The sequence below is a fragment of the Mauremys reevesii genome, linkage group 1 (genome assembly GCF_016161935.1).
Source record: "Mauremys reevesii isolate NIE-2019 linkage group 1, ASM1616193v1, whole genome shotgun sequence".
In the NCBI taxonomy this organism is placed as follows: domain Eukaryota; kingdom Metazoa; phylum Chordata; order Testudines; family Geoemydidae; genus Mauremys; species Mauremys reevesii.
In genome coordinates, this window is record NC_052623.1 from 354,255,339 (window position 1) to 354,277,681 (window position 22,343).

At 44.5% G+C, this 22,343-nt stretch overlaps 1 protein-coding gene across 10 annotated transcripts; it reads left to right on the forward strand.

Annotated features, from left to right (window-relative positions):
- Positions 1–1,474: 1,474 nt before the first annotated feature.
- On the forward strand, positions 1,475–22,260 carry TSGA13 (testis specific 13). 10 transcript variants are annotated; one of them, XM_039519817.1, is made up of 6 exons: positions 1,475–2,075; positions 12,245–12,314; positions 14,661–14,867; positions 16,311–16,426; positions 18,849–18,964; positions 22,047–22,260. In XM_039519817.1, the coding sequence occupies exons 2-6, from the start codon at positions 12,261–12,263 to the stop codon at positions 22,241–22,243; spliced, it is 690 nt and encodes a 229-aa protein (XP_039375751.1). In that variant the 5' UTR covers positions 1,475–2,075; positions 12,245–12,260; the 3' UTR covers positions 22,244–22,260. The 10 variants fall into 10 exon arrangements, with proteins under 10 accessions (XP_039375751.1, XP_039375757.1, XP_039375754.1 ...); XM_039519820.1 differs by lacking the exon at positions 1,475–2,075 and adding an exon at positions 6,514–6,667; XM_039519818.1 differs by lacking the exon at positions 1,475–2,075 and adding an exon at positions 7,804–7,834.
- The last annotated feature ends 83 nt before the right edge of the window (positions 22,261–22,343 follow it).

Consider the following 22,343-nt stretch of genomic DNA (forward strand, 5'->3'; position numbering starts at 1 on the left):
CCCTGGGCTGGAACCCGGGTTCCCCCCAAACCTCCCAACTCCTGATCAAACACAGGAGGAATTGACCTGGACTGTGGCTTCTACCAGAGGGGAAGGTCTCTGGGCTGTTTCCTGACCCACAGGGTGAATCTGTGATGCAAGCAAATCCGCCAATAAGCACGGGACCTACCAAGGTAGAGGAGGAACTTCGTCAGACATGATAGGATGTTCTTTTGACCTCTGAATTATCAGAATACAGCATAGACAGGGACTGATGACTACGTTGTCCACCCTACTCATACATATGTAAATACACAAACATCATTTCCCACATGTCTTCTGTGGGTTACTTATTTTGCAGGATGTTTAACCCTTTCTGGCCACGTGTCACACATGTTTAATTACTTATGTTAGGCCAGGCCTACATTCCTACAGATTCCACATGAGTTTGGTGCCCACTTCCTTTAACTGCTGGACATGATTTCCCTCAGAAATATGGCAGTCAGACAGTGAGTCACTGGCACTGGGTTCTCAGTCCCACAGCATTTTAAGTTTCCCTTATGAATAGGTTTGTGTCCTTTTTGGGGTGCCTTTGCCACACTGTGCATCCTGCAATTTGACCTCAATCTGTGGAGGGGTATATAGGCTCCCACCACACCACCATGGCTGCTTCTCCCATTGAGGCAGGGGCCACTGAGTGACTCTCTGTCCCTCCCCCCATAAGCGGCTTTATCATTGGGAGCAGGTGAGTTTCCTCAGCCATCCTCTCATTCTCTGGGACTGTCTATCTCCTTCCCTTTTTGCCCCAGTGCCGTATGCTTGAGTATGAAGCGGGGGATTGGAAATGAGAGGGGCTCACGAAGGCTGGGAGCAGGCCTGGGGAGAAGATCAGGGCTCCTTTTGGCAAAGGGGTACTGGGCGGTCTGTTGAGCAATGTAACCTGGATAACTGCTGGTGCATTCTACCCCTTTCCATGCCCTCTGTCTAAATAGACAAGACAGACAATCTCCTACTCTGTGTTTGTAGAGTGCCTCACACTATTCTAGGCTGGCCCTTGGGCACTACCATAATAAACATGATTAATAGTAACTTATAAACAGATATTAGGGCTGTCAACCGATTAAAAAAATTAATCGCGATTAAAAAAAATTAATCGTGATTAATCATGTTAAACAATAATGAATATCATTTATTTAAATATTTTTGGGTGTTTTCTACATTTTAAAATATATTGATTTCAATTACAACATAGAATACAGTGTATAGTGCTCACTTTATATTTATTTTTATTACAAATATTTGCACTGTGTTGTGGGGCAGCTGCCCCACCCCCATGTGAGAGGGGACCAGAGAGGCTGTGCAGGCCGGCAGCCAATTAAAAAAGGGCTTACTGAGAACCAATCAGGGCTGACATAGCCAGCCAATGAGGGCTAGGCTAGGCCCTATATAAAGGCTGCCTAAGAGTGAAGGAAGGCAGTCTCTTCCAGACCTTCAGAGGGGAAGGTCTGTCTCCTGGGTGAGGAGACCAGCACCTGGGACAGCGCAGTACTGGGCAAGCTCAGGGAGTAGAAGGGAACTCCAGCCTGCTACCTGCCAGACTGCAGGCCCTGAGGGAAGGGCCTAGCCAGTGCAAAGGGGCCGAAGGGGAAGTGGCCCAGGGAAAGAGGCACACAAGAGGAGAAAAGGAGGGCAGGAAGGCTGCCACCAAATAGTCCCTGGGCTGGGACCTAGTGTAGAGGGTGGGCCTAGGTCCCCTGGCGTCCCTCCCCCTTGCACGAACACCCAGCCAGTGGATGAGTGAGAGTGGACTGCACCAGGCCCCTGACAATAGGGGTTAGACTTTGGAGTGTGGTTGACCACAGTGGCTGGGGCTCAGAGAAGGACTGCTAATAACACCAGACCCCCGGAAGGGGGTGAGACCGGAGCAGTGGGCATTGCCGAAGGGCAGTGTCCTGAAGGGGACGCCACTGAGTGGGAATCAGCATGGGTCCAGACAACCAGAAAGGAGCAGAGGCTGGATAGGACAACACCGGCAGAGGGCACTCCACCAAGGACTGAGCTAATTCCCAGAGTCACCAGTGGGAGGTGCCACAGTGGTGAGTCCCAACACCATTACATGCTGTAAAAAAACAAAAGAAATAGCATTTTTCAATTCACCTCATACAAGTCCTGTAGTGCAATCTCTTTATCATGAAAGTTGAACTTACAAATGTTGAACTATGTACAAAAAATAACTGCATTGAAAAATGAAACAACGTAAAACTTTAGAGTCTACAGATCTACTCAGTCCTACTTCAGCCAATCGCTCAGACAAACAAACTTTGCTACAATTTGCAGGAGATAATGCTGCCCGCTTCTTGTTTACAATGTCACCTGAAAGTGAGAACTAGTGTTTGTATGGCACAGTTGTAGCCAGAATTGCAAGATATTTACGTACCAGATATGCTAAAGAGTCATATGTCCCTTCATCTTCAACCACCATTCCATAGGACATGCATACATGCTGATGATGGGTTCTGCTCGATAACAATCCAAAGCAGAGTGGACCGATGCATGTTCATTTTCATCATCTGAGTCAGATACTACCAGCAGAAGGCTGATTTTCTTTTTTGGTGGTTCAGGTTCTGTAGTTTCTGCATCAGAGTGTTGCTTTTTTAAGACTTCTGAAAGCATGCTCCACACCTCATCTCTCTCAGATTTTAGAAGGCACTTCTGATTCTTAAATCTTGGGTCGAGTGCTATAGCTATTTTTAGATATCTCACATTGGTATCTTCTTTGTGTTTTGTCAAAACGGCTGTGAAACTGTTCTTAAAACAAACGTGCTGGGTCATCATACGCGACTGCTATAACATTAAATATACAGCAGAATGTGGGTAAAACAGACCAGAAGATATACAGTTCTCCCACAAGGAGTTTAGTCGCAAATTTAATTAACACATTATTTTTTTAACAAGCATCATCAGCATTGAAGCTTGTCCTCTGGAATGGTGGCTGAAGCATGAAGGGGCATACAAATGTTTAGCGTATCTGGCATATAAATACCTTGCAACACCGCCTCCGAAGATGCCATGCAAACACCTGTTCTCACTTTCAGGTGACATTGTAAAGAAGAAGCAGGAAGCAGCATCTCCTGTAAATGTAAACAAACTTGTTTGTTTTAGCAAATGGCTGAACAAGAAGTAGGATTGAGTGGACTTGTAGACTCTTAAGTTTTACATTGTTTTGTTTTTGAGAGCAGTTATGTAATAAAAAAATCTACATTTGTAAGTTGCATTTTCATGATAAAGAGATTGCACTATGGTATTTGTATTTTTCAATTCACCTCATACTATTTCTTTATCATTTTTACAGTGCAAATATTTGTAATCAAAATAATATAAAGTGAGCACTGTACACTTCGTATTCTGTGTTGTAATAGAAATCAATATATTTGAAAATGTAGAAAAACATCTGAAAATATTTAATAAATTTCAATTGGTATTCTATTATTTAATAGTGTGATTAATCACGAGTAATTTTTTTAATTGCGATTAATTTTTTTAGTTAGTTGCATGAGTTAACTGTGATTAATTGACAGCCCTAAGATATATAGTCAATTGTCCAGGGAAAACACCTCCATCCCAAATTAGGCATAGCAAAATTATTGAAGAAATAAAGCTGTTATCACAACTTAAAAAAAAAATCTCTGCTCTGCTGCAGAGTTGCATGGATGCCACATGATAGAGAAAAGTGTAAGAGAGGTCAGCCCATACTTAGAGCTTTATACCAAATGAGGTATCTTGGTTTCTCCATCTAGCCTGCAGGTGTCTCTAAACTCATAGTATCAGAGGGGTAGCTGTGTTAATCTGGATCTATAAAAAGCAACAAAGAGTCCTGTGGCACCTTATAGACTAACAAAAGTATTGGAGCATAAGCTTTCATGGGTGAATACGCACTTCGTCGGATGCATGCGTGGTATTCACCCAGGAAAGCTTATGCTCCAATACATCTGTTAGTCCATGGGCTGGTCTACACTGGGGGGGCGGGGGGAATCAATCTAAGATATGCAACTGAAGTCAAAGTATCTTAGTTTGACTTACCTGGCCGTCCTCATGGCGGCAAGTTGACCGCCGCAGCTCCCCCATCGACTCCGCTTACTCCTCCTGCGGAGGTGGAGTACGGGCATCGATTCAGGGATCGATTTATCGCATCTTGATGAGACACGATAAATCGATCCCCAATAGATCGATTACTACCCGCCAATCCGGCGGGTAGTGTAGACATGGCATATAAAGTGCCACAGGGCTCTTTGTCATCTAAACTCATAGCCTACTAAGATTGCCACTAGCATCAAGCACATTACTTCTACTCCCTTCAGCAAAGCTCCATTGTACTATGGGGTGTCCACACAGCATGCACTCAGGACTTCATTGCCCTGCCCCCCCCCAAAATACTTAAAGCATGTCACAGCCCCCCCTTCCCCCCCCCCCCCCAGCAGTTGTAATACTAAGGAGACCCTGTTCACCAGCTGTTCCTCCATTGATAGGATATAATTAGTGTGGTTGTTAAGGTGATAAATCATGAATGACTGACTGTCTAAATTGAAATCCTTTTCAGTGAATACTTCTGGCAGACACAATTGTTTGGACTTGCTTTATTGCTGTAACAACATTGCCAGCAGGACCCATTTATTTGTTGAATTAATCAATAGTGTAATTACATGCATTGACACCAGTCTTCATGCAGTACACACACTGTACTTGATCATCGCTACTATAGAGACAAGGTGGGTGAGGTAATATCTTTTATTGGACTAACTTCTGTCTGTGAGAGAGACAAGCTTTTGAGCTACATAGAGCTCTTCTTCAGGCCTGGGAAAGGAACACCAACCATCACAGCTAAATGTGCAGCTCAAAAGTTTGTGTCTCCCAACAAAAGAAGTTGGTCCAACAAAAGATATGACCTTACCCACCTTGTCTCTCTAATATCCTGGGACTGACACGGCTGTAACTACACTGCATACATCACTACTATACTAATTCTGTCTGATGCTTCCACGTAAATTCAAATACTCATTGATTCTTGAGGTTCTACTTCCAATGAAGTTTGCCCTGAGATTGAAAATCAAACTTTATTCCATTTGTGGTTTTAGTAATTCAGTCTCATTGATATGAAATTCTGCATGAACGTTCCTCTTATTAGGGGACATTCCTGAAATGTCATAAGCTTTGTGTACATTTAATTTGTCCTTGGTTTTTTTTCAATAGAAATACAAGAAGCCCAAACACCTGCAGATAGCCATATAGTGTAGTCCATTTGAGGACACACTCAGTGGGTAATGGTCAGCCTTGTTATTGAAGTCAGCATGTTCAAATCTTGTTAAAGTTCTACCTTTATTCAAATGTATATTCACATCCATCATGCAATTATAAGGTAAATTCTTACTTTTCCATAGCAACAAATGATTTCAGTTCCAAATCCTTCCCTTAGTATGATAAACCAAGTTTAAAATAAAACAGCGAGGCCCCAAAAATCATAGGACTGGAAGGGACCTTGAGAGGTCATCTAGTCCAGTCCCCTGCACTCATGGCAGAACTATTATTTAGACCAATCCTGATAGGTTGTTTGTCTAACCTGCTCTTAAAAATCTCCAGTGATGGAGATTCCACAACCTCCCTAGGCAATTTATTCCAGTGCTTAACCATCCTGACAGGAAGTTTTTCCTAATGTCCAATCTAAACCTCCCTTGCTGCAATTTAATCCCATTGTCCTATCCTCAGAGGTTAAGAAAAACAATTTTTCTCCCTCTTCCTTGTAACAACCTTTTATGTACTTGAAAACTGTTATCATGTCCCCCCTCAGTCTTCTCTTTTCCAGACTAAACGAACCCAATTTTTTCAATCTTCCCTCATAGGTCATGTTTTCTAGACCTTTAATCATTTTTGTTGCTCTTCTCTGGACTCTTCAATTTGTTCACAGCTTTCCTGAAATGTGGTGCCTAATCAGTGCGGAGTAGAGCGGAAGAATTACTTCTCCATGTCTTGCTTACAACACTCCTGCTAATACATCCCAGAATGATGTTCACTTTTTACTTTGCAACAGCTTGGTCTGTCCCACTACAGACATTTTTACGTTCTTATGTAAGCACTCCCAGGCCATAATCAATATCTACTACTTTTTCCCATGAAAACGTGATGCTGTAATGGTCTGAAGCTGCTGGCTCTAGGACCAAGTCTCCTCCTAACATAACAAGCTTTGTCCACAATTGCATTATTTTGAGTAGCAGGAAGCAACAGGTGTAGAGAATTAATACATAGGAATCCTTATGCCAGGATCAGGCAAAATTTTAATCCTAATAAGTTTCCCACACTGTTGTATCAAAGGCTGGAGCTTCTGGGGAAACAGCAATCAGGGGCAGCTCTAGCCTTTTTGCCACCTCAAGCACGGCAGTCAGGCAGCCTTTGGCAGCTTGCCTGCGGGAGGTCCACCGGTTCTGTACCCGCCGGTCCCGTACCCGCCACCAAATTGCTGCCAAATCCGCGGGAATGGGGGACCTCCAGCAGGCAAGCCACGGAACTTGGTGCGCTGGTGCCTGGAGCCGCCGCTGATAGCAATGCATGAAGCCTACCACCAGACTGGGATATTAGTGAGCAAATCTTGGCCAGGAAGCCAGCATGAAATTGGTCACAACGATCCCTATATTCTGAGGTAATGTTAATGGCATTGCACGCCGTGCTGGTGCTAGGTAGACCCAGGAGGAGCAAGCTTGGCTCAGAACTGCCCCCTGCGGGTGGGACTTGAACTGTCACTTCCAACTGTCATAGAACCTTCTGGGCCCAACATTCTGTCTCTGAGTAAACAAGTGAGAGAGTCAAAACAATCCCCCACCCCCAGGCTCTGAGGTCTCTGCCTTGTGTAATAATATGATACCCCTGGAGGAGGTGCCAGAGGCAGGGATTGAACCTGGGACAGCTGAATCTAAAAGGCTCTTTTTCTCCCTCAGCTCAAAGCCAGAATCAAATTCATGAACACTGATGTGCTTCAGCCACTATTAGAAGTCAGAGAGGCAGCAGTGACTTGTGTTACACCTGCATTACATAAAAACAGGATAAATGCATTGGAGGTTCTTGGGCAATTGCCTCCAGGCACGTGTCCGCTTCCCCAGCACAATGGCAATTATCAGCAACACAACAGATACTTTTTGGCCTCTTTAGTGGCTTTCCCGGCATAAAATCCAACGCCTAGTGTGAAATATTTCCTCCTCCCTAGAGGTTGGTTGGGGAATAGGATGAGGAAGCTTGTACTGCTGCTTTCTGGGCCTGTCCATATTCCATGGACAAATATAGGACTTCAGAGCTGGCAGTCTGGTACTTTTCAGCAGTGCTCATTTCTGTTTTAAAAATACAGGGATATGGGAGATTAAAAAAAAAAAGCAACAAAGTTATTTAAATGTGCCAGGAAAAATGAGTAAATCCAAGTAAGTCTAATCTAATTCCGCTGTCAGTTACCCTCGTGTAACTGTTAACTTAAGTGGGGTCTACAGAGAAGACAAAATTTGGCCCTCAGTAGACATTTTATTTTTCTGTTCCCCCTTTTCCCTTGGTCTTCCACATTATTTTCAAATCTCTCTCTGGGCTCTGCACCTTCCATCATCCAATTGGTTTCTCAGCAACTGAGTTCTCTCTCTTTCTTATTTCCCCTCTTAATTCTTTTGCTCCTCCCTCTGTCTGAACTGCTCAGCTGCTATTTCAAACTGCCATGGAATGAACTTTCAGACCCCAACGGACCAGCCGCTTCTTTTTAAAGGCGCAACACCTGAAATACACCCTTGAAATACACCTGAAATATGCCCATTCAGTGTTGTTTGACCAGCAGGTGAGGAGGAACATGTTACTTATTGTTAGAGAGAGGTGTATGGCCCCACCTACCTTGGCAACTGTAAATTACATGAACCCCCAGCAGCTGGATTCACCCTGAGGGAAAGCAGGTAGTCTTGCTGCTGTCCTCCCTCATGGTTTAGCTTTCATTTTTGGTCTGGGCTCCCTGAGCCTTGCCAGTGGATGCTGCTGAAGCACTGCCCTGAACCTGCATGTTCTCTGCTCTCACCCTAGCCAGTGTCACCACTTTCTGGGTGTTGCTGGCTTACTATTTATGAGGAAGTTGCAGCTTCTTTCTACCAGGGAAACCTCCTTCCCTGTTAGGGTGACCAGATGTCCTGATTTTATAGGAACAGTCCAAATTTTGGGGGCTTTTTCTTATATAGGCACCTATTACCCCCCACCCCGTGTCCCGATTTTTCACACTTGCTGGCTGGTCACCCTATTCCCTGTGTTCGCACTGGCAGAATCTAGCCCATTTGCACACACTTTAAACTTGCTTGAGGCCATCCCGGGTAATACCAAGGGCTGGCTGGTTTGGACAAGGCCAAAGGCTGTTAAAACAGCCACATTGTCCTTTGGTTGGAGCACCTAATGTGGCTAAAATGCAGTTGGTTTTGCCATTGCACGGTGTGATGGACACTTTGCAGTCGACGGTAAATGCAAAGGGGCCAGTCCCACCCGGTCCTTACTCAGGCACTTCAATGGGTATCGTGTGAGCAGCCACTGCCCCCTGCAGCCACTATGCTGGAGCTCAGCTGTGCACCTTTTGGAGGAGAGACGATGTACTGGGGGTGGGGGAGACAGAAGAAGGGAGTGGACAGGTGTGAGAAACAGCCACTCTACAAGCCATGTTTCGCCTTCCTGAAAGCAGTGTAAAGTAGCGCTGCTGCCATGAGCAAGAGTAACTCCTTATCTATCCTCCTCATTGTACATGGCTCCCATCACAGTAGCATCTGAGCACCTCACAATCTTTAATGTATTTACCCTGAAACCACCTGTGAGGTAGGGCAGACCTATTTTCCCCATTTTACAGATGGGAAACGGAGGCACGGAGATGCTACGAGTCACACAGGATGTCTGTGGGAAGCAGGGAATTTAATACAGGTTTGCTGAGTCCTAAACTAGTGCCCTAATCACTGTGCCATCATTCCTCTTCCATGGTTTTTAGACACTGTGGTGATATACCGATGAAGGAAATATGATTTGAGGTCAGTCTATGTCCCTCTCTATCCTTCACTCTCTGCCTGCAGGTTCATGTGTTCCAACTAGTCCTGCCATCAGTGCTTTACCAATCTTAACTAATTATGACACCTTGGTGAGGTAGGTATTATCCTCCTACAGATGGAGATATGGTGGCAGAGATGAGTTAGGTGACTTTAGCCAAGATTACACCATAAACCACTAGCAAAACTGGAATAAGAATTCAGGAGTTCTTGGTTCTCACCACTAGCAGATGTTACCTCACCACTGTCCTCAAGGTCCAAAGAAAAGATGGTACAGGAACATCATAATCCCTGATTTAGAAATGGCACAGGAGGGTAATCAATGTTCCAAGTCACCCCTTGGCATCCAATCTGCATCAGGTTTAGCCATAAACATTTTCAAAATGGACAAGCCACCAGCTATAAGGTCTTCTCATTCCCCTGGAACTATGACATTCCCTGGATGTCCTCATAGGTACATTATGCCAATGTCTTTCGGCTTTCTCAAAGACAATCGTGGTTTGGTTAGAATTCAGTTAATATATGGAGAATTGTTATATTGTGGGAGATAAAAGAAGTTTAATAAAATCTGAGTGGACTGGATAGCTCAAGGGATTTGTGATGGATTATAGAATCATTCACTTATAGCAGTTGATCCATTTACATCAATGAAAGTTTGTAATTGACTTCAGTAGGCATAGAATCTAGCCTATAGATCGCAAGTTTCAATGCAGCATAGGTCAATAGTGACTGAAAATTGTTGCCATTTAGGAGCCCTGGGTAAAAGTTTTAAATGCCTAAGTGTTTTAGGATCCTAAATCCTATTTACTTTCAGTGATTTGTGTGGCTCCTTCTACCTTGCCAAACCAACTATAAACTACATCAATTACACTAACTTTCAATGGGATTAAGGCTCCTAAAACACTGAGGCACTTTTGAAAATATTAACCCTTATGTGACATGAGATAAGTGATTCTCAGCTATGTTTGTTTCATCGCATCTTGAAGTATGGTATGTGCTTCACAGATTTACAATTAGACAATTTCCTGTCCTGAAGATCTTTAAATGTAATCAGTCAAAAAAGGCAAAGGATGGGAGAGGAGACTGAGGTGATATTGGGCACAACTCTTGTTAGGTCTATAATTTTTTTCTCCCTCCAGTACAATCTGTTTCCAGTTTCTACATATAGGGATTAATTAATTCATCCACCAATATGTACCTTCCATAGGTGGGGTAAAACATTGCAACTCTTTAAAAGTGCACAACAGTTGTGATATATATTTTGTAACTAATTATTTTATTTGGATTTACTCTGTTGGCCTTTTTGCAAGAGCATGCACCTTGATGCTGGTGTCCTGGCCAAATTTGGTAACCTTAGGCCTGGTCTACACTGGGGGGTGGGGGGAAATCGATCTAAGTTACACAACTTCAGCTACGTGAATAACGTAACTGAAGTTGACATACTTAGATCTACTTACCACAGTGTCTTCACTGCAGTAAGTCAATGGCTGACGTTCTCTCGTCGACTCTGCCTGCATCTCTCGCCCTGGTGGAGTACCAGTCGACAGAGTGCTTAGTGGTCGATTTATACTAGATGCGATAAATCGACCCCTGCTGGATCAAGAGGTCCCTGTCAATCCAGCGGGTAATGTAGACAAGCCCTTACTGTCCTTAACTGCTATGTTCATTTAAATAGCTACCACCTTACACCACAGAGGTGGCCATACCTACATGGTGAGTGAAATGATTGTGACATATACAGTTTGTTTAGTGCTTTGAAATCCTTTGAATCAAAAGATGCTATATAAATGTAAGATGATAGTATAATAGGCAGAAGTAGATGAAATGCAAAGAAACAGATCCATTTCCATGTAAATATTGTTTGTAAAATATGATGGTGGAAAATTTTAACTTTAGACAGAAGGTTTGATCACATTTTATATTAAGTTTCCATTTCTAAATAGTTTGTAAAGGGTTAATAAATGATTAATGCACATTTTAAAGTTTGGTACCAACATGAGTAGTGTGTGTGTGTGGGGGGGGGATTGGATGGTTTTATACATATCAGTCAAAGGTGTTATAGAGAATGCCTCCAAAAGATATCACAAGGGAAGAGCTTAGATGAGTGAAATAATTTAAATACTTAGGATCAACGGTTGCTGACAATGATGCCTTCCTTAGAGATGCCCAGCATAGTACTAAAGCTGCTTGGTGCAAATGACTTGAGCTGATCCCAGTTCTCTGTGACAAAAATAGGTCGAATTACAGTTTTTTACATTCTATTTTAATGTATGGAACAGAGCCGTGGCCGGCTACAAAAGCAATCAGTATCCTCTCCTCTGTTGAAATGGTCAAATGGTTGGACGCTCCATGATAGGAAACAAAATGAGGTTTGTAAGGGGCCTAATGCAGGTTGCTCCAATTGAAGACAAGTTGAGGGAAGATAGGCTATGTTGGTATGGTCATATCCAGCAGAAACCTAAGAGCTATATCGGTTGGATGGCTTTTGCAACAGTTGTGGATAGAAGACAACCAAGGGGGAGACCAATGACTTAATAGATGGACCAGATATAAATCAACGTCAGAGAAACCAATCTGGAGAATAGTCTAGGATACAATCATAAATTTTGTAAGAAGGCTATAAAAGTCGCCACCTCCAGATAGGGAAGTGGAAAGAAGGAGTCAAAAGGTGTAAGCTGTGGTTATAAGCAACCTATTGATCTTTTGATCTCTCTCTCTCTATCAATTTATAGCAATTGATTAATCATTTAAACATCTAATCATTTATGACCCATGTATAATCAACTTTTGGTTACACTTTATATTATGGTTCCATTAATAAGTATTCTTAAACAGAAGAAAAATGTCTTGACCATTGGCAGTAATTTAGGTGGACATATTTACATTGCTAGCCTGGCCTGCTGAACACTGTAGCCACAGAGGCTAATGTAGCCTACTGGTGAGTGTGTGTTACTGATCTCCCGCTGTGCCTGATCCACAGAGGATATGAATCATTGCAACTAGCAGCTATAAAATATTGACTATAGCTCAAGCTGTAGTCGCTCATGTTTTCTATGTTGGAGTCCCTGGTAAAATCCACTGTCTGGTCTCTAAGATAGTGGCTATCATACTAGCACCGCTCTGCTTGATGGGAGGAGGGATTTTGGGATCCAGATAATAAATGATGTTATTTAATTTCATAGTTTGATTTAGAAGAACATGAGCCAGTTTTTTCTGCAAAATGAGGAGCAGTATTGTTACCATCCCAAACTGGTAAGTGAACCACTTTGTAACCAACACTACTTTCTACACGAGCATTAAAATTCAAGCCTATTGCTGTGAGTCCTATTCCCCCTGGGCAAGTGTTGACATCATAAAAAAGAACAAGAAGTTCTTGTGGCACCTTAGAGATTAACAAATTTATTTGGGCATAAGCTTTCGTGGGCTAGAACCCACTTCATCAGATGCATGGAGTGGAAAATACAGTAGAAAGATATATATACACACACAGAGAACATGAAAAAATGGGTGTTGCCATACCAACTATAATGAGACTAATCCATTAAGGTGGGCTATTAGCAGCAGGAGGAAAAAAAGGTGTAGTGATAATCAGGATGGCCCATTTCCAACAGTTGACAAGAAGGTGTGAGTAACAGTAGGGGAATTCCCCTACTGTTACTCACACCTTCTTGTCAACTGTTGGAAATGGGCCATCCTGATTATCACTACAAAAGGTTTGTTTTGCTCCTGCTAATAGCTCACCTTAATTGATTAGTCTTGTTATAGTTGGCATGGCAACACCAGGGGTGAAAGTAACTGAGGACACTTACCGGTACAGGGGGGTGGCTCTGGCCCCCGGAAGGGGCAGGGCCTCGGGCGGAAGGGGCAGGGCTGGGGGGGTCAGCATCCCCCAGCCAGCCCTTGGACCACGCTGCCTGCGGCTCCTGTCTTGATTTAAGGGCCCGGAGCTCCAGACACCGCTGCTGCAGTAGGGGTCAGCAGCCGGGGGGTGGGGCAAAAGGGGCAAAGACGTTAAAGCGCTACAGCTTTAACATTGCTGCCCTTCCCCACCGCCACCGTCAGCAGCCCTGCTGGTACGGAGCCTACCGGCAGGGCCCCCAACAGGGGAGGCAAAAGGGGCAGGGGGCAGCGCTTTAATGTGGGCTGGGTATGGACCGGTGCGGGTTCTTACCAGTACGAAGTACCAGCCCGTAGCGCCTCACTTTCACCCTTGGGCAACACCCATTTTTTCATGTTCTCTGTGTTTATATATCTTCCTACTGTATTTTCCAGTGAAGTTGGTTTTAGCCCACAAAAGCTTTTGCCCAAATAAATGTTAGTGTCTACGGTGCCACAAGGACTCCTCATTCTTTTTGCTGATACAGACTAACACGGCTACCACTCTGAAACATGTTGACATCATGAACATCATCATCACTGTTGGTACTAAGCAGCCTCTTTGTTGGCATTTTTAGCATAGGCTCCAAGTCCTGAGGGCTTATTTCATTGCTACTTCAGAGGTTTTCCTCTAGCTGTAAGGCAGGGGTTGGGCAAGAGAGGGAGCTCACACTGCCACTGCCCATGATATTCCTCTTCTGTGTATATACAACCTCAATCTCCAGGACTTTCAATCTAGTGCCTTTCACCCGTACTGAATGCAGTCAAAAATTAGAAATAAGACATGAGGGGAAGGAGATACTTGATTTCCAAAATGGCTGACATTACTCTGCTTTATAGCACTGAATGTGATGTTACTTTATAGTCCATATAAGAAGTAAAAAGTGATGAAGATGCCCTAAAAGGTGAGGTCTCCTGCATGTGGACTGGTACATGAGACACAATGTGCATTCCTGGAGAAGGAATCATTGGACTGATCTCTTCTGGGACAGTTTCATGCACCTCTTCATGTTATGCCAATAGATCAGGACAGCCTGGTAAACTCCTGCCTGAGTTACTATGCCAGAGATGGAAAGCACCTTGTAACTTCTTGCAGCAAATATAACTGTGTAAGTCAAGCTTAATATATTCACAGCCAACCTGACACTGTTGGATGTTACCTTTATCTCACATATAGTATTGAATACCATGATCTGCTCCCCTGATCCAGAATCTGTGATGTGTCTCCCCTCTACTAATTGGAGGGAGTTTCTTCCTTAGCTCAAGTGGTCTATGCTGTATCATAGAATCCTAGGACTGGAAGGAACCTCAAGAAGTCTTATAGTCCAGTCCTCAACACTCAAGGCAGGACTCAGTATCTAGACTAACCCTGACAGGTGTTTGTTTAACCTGCTCTTAAAAATCTCCAATCACAGAGATTCCACAACCTCCCTCGGCAATTTGTTCCAATGCTTAACTGTAGTACTAAAGTTCTGAGGTTCAAACCCTGCTGATCCTCCCCCCCCACACTGATGTGGAGGTTATTGGGGGTCATTAGACACCCATAAGGAGGCAGTTAGTGGCTTCTTATGTGTGATGTTTGTATGTATCGCCATGGCTTCATTCTGTCCGGCAGTGGGGAGCAATTTTTTCTGAAATGCAGTTTTCATTGAGTTTAATAGCAATTATATCCTGGGATACATGGACGTGGCACTTCTAACATCCCTCTTTGCCCCTGTACAGGCGAAGTACTTTGTGCCACTGACCAATGCTAAATTTCAAGACTATCTCGATGGCCGCAAGAGATCCATCAAACTTATGTGCAGATCTTCAGAGTTCAATCAAGACAAGACAACACTGATCGTGACTAATAATCCCCTTCCTGACCTGAATTCCAGTCACAGAAAGGACACCCCCATGAAGTTTTTCTGCAAAGAGCACTTAGGAAGGGTAAAACATTTCACTGCTAATTTTTAAATGGGGAAAGGACATGGTCCTTGTAATGCTGAGACTTCAAAGCTGCAACCCTGGACCTCTAATGATGAAGAAGTAATAATAGCCAATGATTAGAGCAGAGGATGGGTAGTCAGGGCTCTTGGGATCAAGTCTTGCCAAAAGTCACATTGGGAATTAATGGTATTTATAAGTCACTTAATCTAATGTGCCTCATTTTCTCCATCTGTAAAATAGAGATAATATTGATATGTAGCTAAACATAATTATCTAGGTACTTATATGGCTCCTACCACCATAGTATCTGAGTATTTCCCAAAAGTTAACTGATAAGACAACACTACCCCCCATACCTCTTTCTTTTCCTCTTCCACCTCTAAGAGTAAAAATGTATACAGTGTGTGTGCAAACACTAACGTTCCAAGCACTTTTTCTCTTTCACTGCATCAATGCTTGTTTTCATTTGCTGTTCATGAATATTGGCATGACCAGGTTTTTGTTCGTGTACACGTCCTGCCTATTTATTTGCATATGGTCTTCCAATCTGGGAGCAGGAACAACACCATGTGATGTAGGTGAGCAGTCAAATACCACAATAGCAAATAGTCTAAGTGACCAGTTTGTGAACAACACACAGGTTCAAATGTTTGCATGAACTGGTCATCGAGAGAGAGCAAATGAGTAAAACTGGTGGTTTGGTTGGAGAGCACTGAGGCCCAGAGCCTCAAAGATATTTTGGTGCCTAACTCCTTTTGATTTCAATAGGCATTAAATGCCTAAATACCTTTGAGGACTGGGCCTGAGATCCTTGTCTGAAAGGCACTGTAAAGGTGCCAGGAATTTTTAATTGAGCATGTGGTGTTAGACAGAAATGCGGACAAGGAGTTGGAATGAAATATCCTCAGTTTTGTCAAGAGTCTCAAATATTTGGTGTTTTTCCTAATGCCCCAGCTCCTCGATTCGTACAATTACATGAGAATTTCAACTTTCATATTTCAAAACATGTTTCAAGCCCTCATGGATGCAAATGAAAACCTTAGAAACATGCAGCAAGTGTACCCCCAAAGGCTCAGAAACCAGAAGACAGATTAAAGAGAACTCAACATTGACTTGAAACCATGAGATTTAAAAATAAATAAATCTCATGATTTTTGGCAGTCTGACTCGTTATTTTTGAGGTTGTCATTAGCAATACACAATCTTTGTCTTTATAACAATTCAGCCTCTTTTGCTCTCCACCTTTGAGCATTCACTGTATTTGCTTTTACTTTCTCTGAGAGACTCCTGCTTAACACACCTTCTCTTCCCTGGGTCATGACCTTCTTAAGTTCTCCTTGCTGACTGCAAGGCATTTGCCTCTCCTCTTACAGGCTAATTTTTATGACTCCCCTTGCAACCTACATATAGGCAGATCTTGTTTCTTTTCCATTTCTCCCAAAGGGGATCGATGCCAGGAGTCAGCTTCATTTACCCCCACTGAAGACACAACAGAACCAGCTGACTGGACCAGGCACATGTTTTGCTGAGGGAAACGTTGGGAGATCACTGCAGTTCAGGTGAAGTCAATGCCCCGTTTCTTTGCTCGCTGGTCCTTGTCAGTCCTGTGACATGGTGTCACATGTTGAGGTGCAATCCAGACCAGTGAGAGGTTGTGTCACCACCTGCCCTGTATCCCTAGCTGCTTTAAAATGCTCTGCTGCTCTAGCTCACTAGTCTGGATGCTCCCTGCCAGCATACAAGCATGTGCTAAGTGTCTGTGTGACAAGCACCCATGGTTCATTAATTCTGATTCAATCAGCCTGCTTATTACACTACAGCCACATGCTGGTCTCTGCCTACTACTAGCCAAGTGAACCCAACACTCACCCACCCCTAGTCCTGAATTTCCCCAAAACCATCTACCCTGAAGTGTCCAGACCTCTCCTCAGCCACTCAGAGAAATAATAAGGTTTGTTTGCTCCTTTAAAGAGACCATACCCAGGAGCTTGCCACATTAGCTGGAGTTAACAATCACTTCAATTCAAACACAGTACTGGGGGGGGGGTGTTAAGATTAAAATAAAACAAAATTTATTCCTGACAGGACATAGGTTGAATGATGCCAAATAAAAGAACTAAGAGTGAAAACCTGCATTTAATAGTCTAAAACAATCTAGCAAGGTACGGTCTTTGATAAAATGGTTTTGCTCATCAATTACTCTCGGTCCACCATGGCTGACTATCCGTCAGTCAGGACCTTCCACAGAAGTATGAGGTGCCCATTTCCCTTGTCATCTTAAGTGAAAGAAAACTTAGGGGTTCACTGCCCCTCTCTTTATAGTCCAGTAAACCTTTGAAAAGCATCTCTCTGAAAGTTCATAAGACCCTGCTTCAAGAAGCAGGAAGGCTTCCTCAGGGTGCAGTCTCCATCCCCCACTGCTAGCTGAGTCATCATGTCTGCCGCTTGATGGCTTTGTTTACCTTTTATGTAAATATGCCTTCACTGTGTCTGCCTGATGACCACGCTGGTTAGCCAAGCAAATACACAATTCTTTATGATCTAGACAGACTGACTCCCAAACCGCTTTGTGAGCGTTGATGGTTCTATTTACTGCCTAGGTAAATTGTAATTCCATTGTTACTGGTCACACGGCTTCATTTGTATTCAGGATCTGGACAGTCCTGTTTCTATTGTGTTCAAATACAGACTTTAAAACATAAAATCAGAGGACATCCATAACTCCATATGTAGCATTGTCACACATATCCCACAATGATATTATTGACCAGTGTGGTGTTCGTTTTCAAATGATACCTCACAAGGCACAGGTTGTACAAATATCATTGCAGTAGGGTGTGAAAACAGAGGTGCTTAGGGTCAAACATACATCTTGTTAGACTGAACAGTTACAGTATTTTCTTTGTTCCAGTGACTCTCAGGTTGGAGGCGAGCCTGGCACAGGTAGCAAGGCTCTAAGCTACCATGAGGGAGGGAGAAAAAGTGTTTTGAAGATGAAATGTGTGTGTTTAAATTTAATCACCAGCAAAAAATTATTTGCATGATTCAAGGTGGCCAAAGAGAACAATTCTGCACATATGTTTTGGCCCTGTTTGCATGGCTTGTTATTACATCCAAGCTCTGCATTCTTATATCATTGGAACCTAGTGTAGTATTGTTTCCTACAGCACAATTTCTGGTACTTACAATTTCTGTGGTGCAAGGCCCACCCCCAGATGGGTTGTCAACAGTGATTCCACTAGGGACCTTCAGCACCACAGGCACTTGAGCTAAAGGAATAACTCCATTGGCTGGCAGCAGCAGTAGGCTGCTACCCCTTAATGCACTAGAGGAATTTTGCATTGGGTTATGCTTCATCTTAGAGCAGCAGTCCCCAAACTTTTGAGGGTTGGGCCCCCACTTTCCCCGGTTCATGCCCCTCCCCAGCCTCCCCGGGACCACGGCTCATGGGGAGGACACAAGCAGGGGTAATGGGGCCGAGGCTGGGGCCACAGCTAGATGTGGGTCTGGGGCCGGTAGTGGGACTGAGGCTGAAGGCGAGGGTGTGAGTGGAGCTGCAGCTGGGCTGAGGTGGGGGCCAGAAGCCAGGCACGTGGCCGGGTGAAGCTCCTCTCCCAGCCCCAGCCCCAAGCTGGGAATGAAGCTGCAGCCAAGGTTGGGAGCTGTTGCTGGGCTGGGAACAGGGCCGCACTGACACCGGGGATAGGGCCAGGAGCTGGAGAGGCAGCTGGAGCAGAGCTGGGGGCAGGGAAGGGCTGGGTGGCACTCCCTCCCCGGCTCCATGGTGGCTGGCCCAGGCCCTGTCGTGTCTCCCTTGAAAGTTTCTCCCCACCTCCTCAGGGGGCCACACCCCACACTTGGTGGACCTCTGTCTTAGAGCAATATCATTTACTGAGCCATGCACTGTTTGGGCTTGCTACAGAGATCTTCAAGCATAAATTGGTGCAGCTCTTCTGAGTAAGTTTTTTCCATTCCAAACAGCAGGTTTTCCACAGACACTGATTTCAAGACTGAAGGACAGTTTTCCAAAAGCTATGCCGAGAGGCGATTGCTAAAGCTATACCCCCATCTCCACTTTCAAGCTTTCCCGAGACTAGGTAAGAAGGTACCACACATGCCCCCACCCAGAATTGCTGCTTGGCTTGTATTGAGCATACTCACATGGACTGAGCATGCTCAGTAGCATCTGCTGAAGCCACTGACCTCCCTTCCCCACCCCCATTTGTAGATATGGGTCATGTCTGGGTGGGAGGAGAGAGAAGTATGATAGATGCTCCCACCATCCAACCCTCCTCTGTTAAAAAGGAGGAAGAGATTACTGAATCATTACAATAGGGTGATGCACTTGGCTTCCACAGAAACACAACCAGAGCTGAGTAGCTGTGTACAGGATTTGCTCTTGGTAGCTACATTTTTCACAGGAGAAATTTATGGAGCTGATGTATCTAAGAGCCACTCTTGTTCTGGGTTTGTCCACAGTCCAGAAAGTAAACTACCATGAGAAGGGTAGTCCTTGTGTTATGTCAGCACCAGTACCGATGCCTGTGCATATGCCAACTCACAGGCTCATTTTCCCCCTTCCATTGTTTAATGTACAGTGTTTGATAAGCCACATCTCTCTTCAGCCATGCAAGAAGTAGTCCAGCATATTATGTATCGCAGTAATGTCAATTTATTTGCAAACATCAAGCTGATACGGCTAATTCCTCCTGGAAGATACCACTTCCCTCCCAGACCAGTTGCTGCTCCTCCAACCTTCAAATGGTGCTGCTCCCCAGATATTTTTCTTCCTAACCTATATCAAATTACTGTCCAAGTCAGCTGGTGGGGAAGTTTTGGGCCTTGTGGCCTCCCTTGGCAAGTAAGTAAGTCCCTTGTCTCCATCCCACACCTGCCCTCCTCTGATTCTCCCCTCCTCAAATCCCAGACTCCTTATCTTAAAGCTCCCACTAGGTGCCACTTGATCTCCTCAAGCTCAGATCCCAACCTAAGTTCATCAGAAACACAAACCCATGCACCTAATAACTAGAACTCTTGCCAAGAAAGGCCCCAAAGCCTACAACTTCCCCGTCAACTGAAATACTGTCTAGTTGAAACACCAGCAGGGCTCTCCTCCGGAAAATCCACCTTCTGAAGACAGCTGACCAGCAGGAATCCCTCTGCTGACCAGAGTGTCCTCTAGGAAGATAAGCTTAATGGGTTTCCCCTCTCCCATGCTGTGGTGGCAAGTTTTCAGAGGTCAGAAAATCAGTAGGACTCTCCTCTGTTTGGAAAGCAGCCTCAGTAATGAGGTTCCATGCACTAGAGCAGTGTTTCTTAACAACTCGTCTTTCAACCAGCGCCGGTCCCTGAGATCTCCCTGATGCAGTTTAGGCGGGCAACAAGCCAGTTCCTGGTATCAAAAAGGTTGAGAAACACTGGCCTAGAGCACTTTGCACCCTAGTCCATCAGAGCAGGAGGGAGCAGCCGGCAGTTCTTTGGGATTCTTCCCCAGCCTGAGAGGTGGGGACAGTCACTAAAGGAATGAATTACTCAAAGGGAGGAGATAGAGGGGGCGTGATGATTTGTACAGCTTATGACTTCTGGATGATATTATGAAGTTGTTACTATGAAAACTGCTGTATCACAGAATACCTCTAGGTAAATGTGGAATCCACCTAGCAGGGCTGGCAGGGATGGGTCATGTCTTTGTCAGACCAAGGATGATGGTGGAACTCAACGACTGCCTTGTCAGGGTGCAGCACTGTGGGACTAGCTGGGGGGTTGGACAGTGGAAAATAATAAAGAGCGGAATGAAGAGACACAGGTGACAGAGCAGTTTATAAACAGACTCTTGGGGGAAGACTCCTGGAGAGAGACATGGGAAGTTTTGGGCAGGAAGAAGGAAGGGGCTGGCATGGCTAAGGTCAGCGGTGGTGAGCTCTGGGGAGAAGAAATGTGTCGCAGAACCAAGAAGTGCACTGGAGCTGAAGGACCTTGGGTGGCCCCCAACAGCTCAGACCCCCATCCCAAAGAATGCTCTGGAGTAGTGAGGAAACTGAGGCAGGGTAGGGTTTATTATTTTTGTATAGATCTCTGTATTTCTCATGCTATGAAAGAGCAATGCGGTTTTAGAATCCCATGCAAAGCAGTTGTATGTGTTAAGCCTTAAACCTATCCCATGCCTCCTTGAAGCAGTAACCCAGAGAGCTCACATCTTCGAGTGGAGGTTTGTAAGAGGGTGCCAGAAAGAAGATCTGCACCCTGAAAGGGTCCCCAGAGCTCTGAGACTCTGGCAGTGCCTGGGCTCCATTTAGACTCTATGGGCTTAACACACCTGGAGATTCAACAGCTGGATCCCCTCTCAGCAGTCTGGTTAGTGATCAAGAGGGAGTGCTCCACTGGAGCTGTGACAAGGAGCCACACCCCATGCCATGCTGCCAGGATCAACCCTTTTAGAGCCTTCACGGGGAAAGAATGGCTACAAGAGGCCACAGCATGATGTGCCAGGATCCTAAACAGAGAGGAAGGATGATCCAACTCTCAGACTAGTGCCCAAACCACTGGGAGACCTGAGTTCAGGTCCCTAGCAAATTACCAGTTGCTCTGTGCCTCAATTTCCCATACGTTGTGAGGGTAAATACACTGAAGACTGAGAGGCACTCATACTTTTTTAATGAGGGTCATATAAGTACCTAAGACAGATGGGATAGTAGAAAAGAGACTTTAACACTCACTGGTAGCATGGGAACATGGCCAAAAAGTTGTAGGCTACCTCGATGGTAGTTCTGTGTGTTACCCAGCCTTGCCAAGTTAAACTCAGCCACTTTGAATTTGTTTCTTTTAACCGAGGAAAGAACACCTTTGTTCCCACTGCCCTCCCAGACAGCACAGTAGAAGGTGGGAAGTAGTGTTTGAACTTGGGCTGGTAAACGTTGATTTGAATTTTGAAAAGCTTGTATAAATGTATGTTCCCAACCAAAGCATTATTGGTTGGTATATTTAAGCAACTCTAGTTTGTCTGTGTACAGCAAGCTCTTGACTCCAGTTGTAACCTACTCCCTCTGGGGTTTATTTGAGGGGAGGAGGAAAGGGATTAAAAAGATACCTCTGAATAATTTGGAGAAGAAAGGAGCCACCCTGTATATCAGCCTTTCCTGTACGCTGTCTCCCTCTGAAACATCCTGTGCTTTGTTGTAGATACAAAGGGAGTGCGATCCCTTCCAAGAAAGAACAGCAAGCCCACAAGAGAAACAAGCTGCCAGTGGGAACCATTAACTCTTTCCTCCCTTTTTGAAGCAAAGCCCATTGTCAACGTACCAGGGGAAAACAGCTTCAAGCATGGGAAAGTCTCGCAGTGGGTAGTAAGCAGTTCTTTTGTAGATAGTTCCAAATAAAGCCTTCCATTGAGTCACTGCTATTTGGATGAATGCAACCATCAGACCACTAACGTTCTGGAGCCCCAAAAGCTCAGCTGGCCCCTGCAAAGACACCTTT

Coding starts and splice junctions, on each gene's coding strand:
- TSGA13 (XM_039519814.1), top strand. CDS start 13,952: ATGCCAATAGATCAGGACAGCCTGGTAAACTCCTGCCTGAGTTACTAT. Junction 14,868..16,310: donor GCAAAGAGCACTTAGGAAGG/GTAAAACATTTC, acceptor TTTCTCCCAAAG/GGGATCGATGCCAGGAGTCA. Junction 16,427..18,848: donor GGGAGATCACTGCAGTTCAG/GTGAAGTCAATG, acceptor CATTCCAAACAG/CAGGTTTTCCACAGACACTG.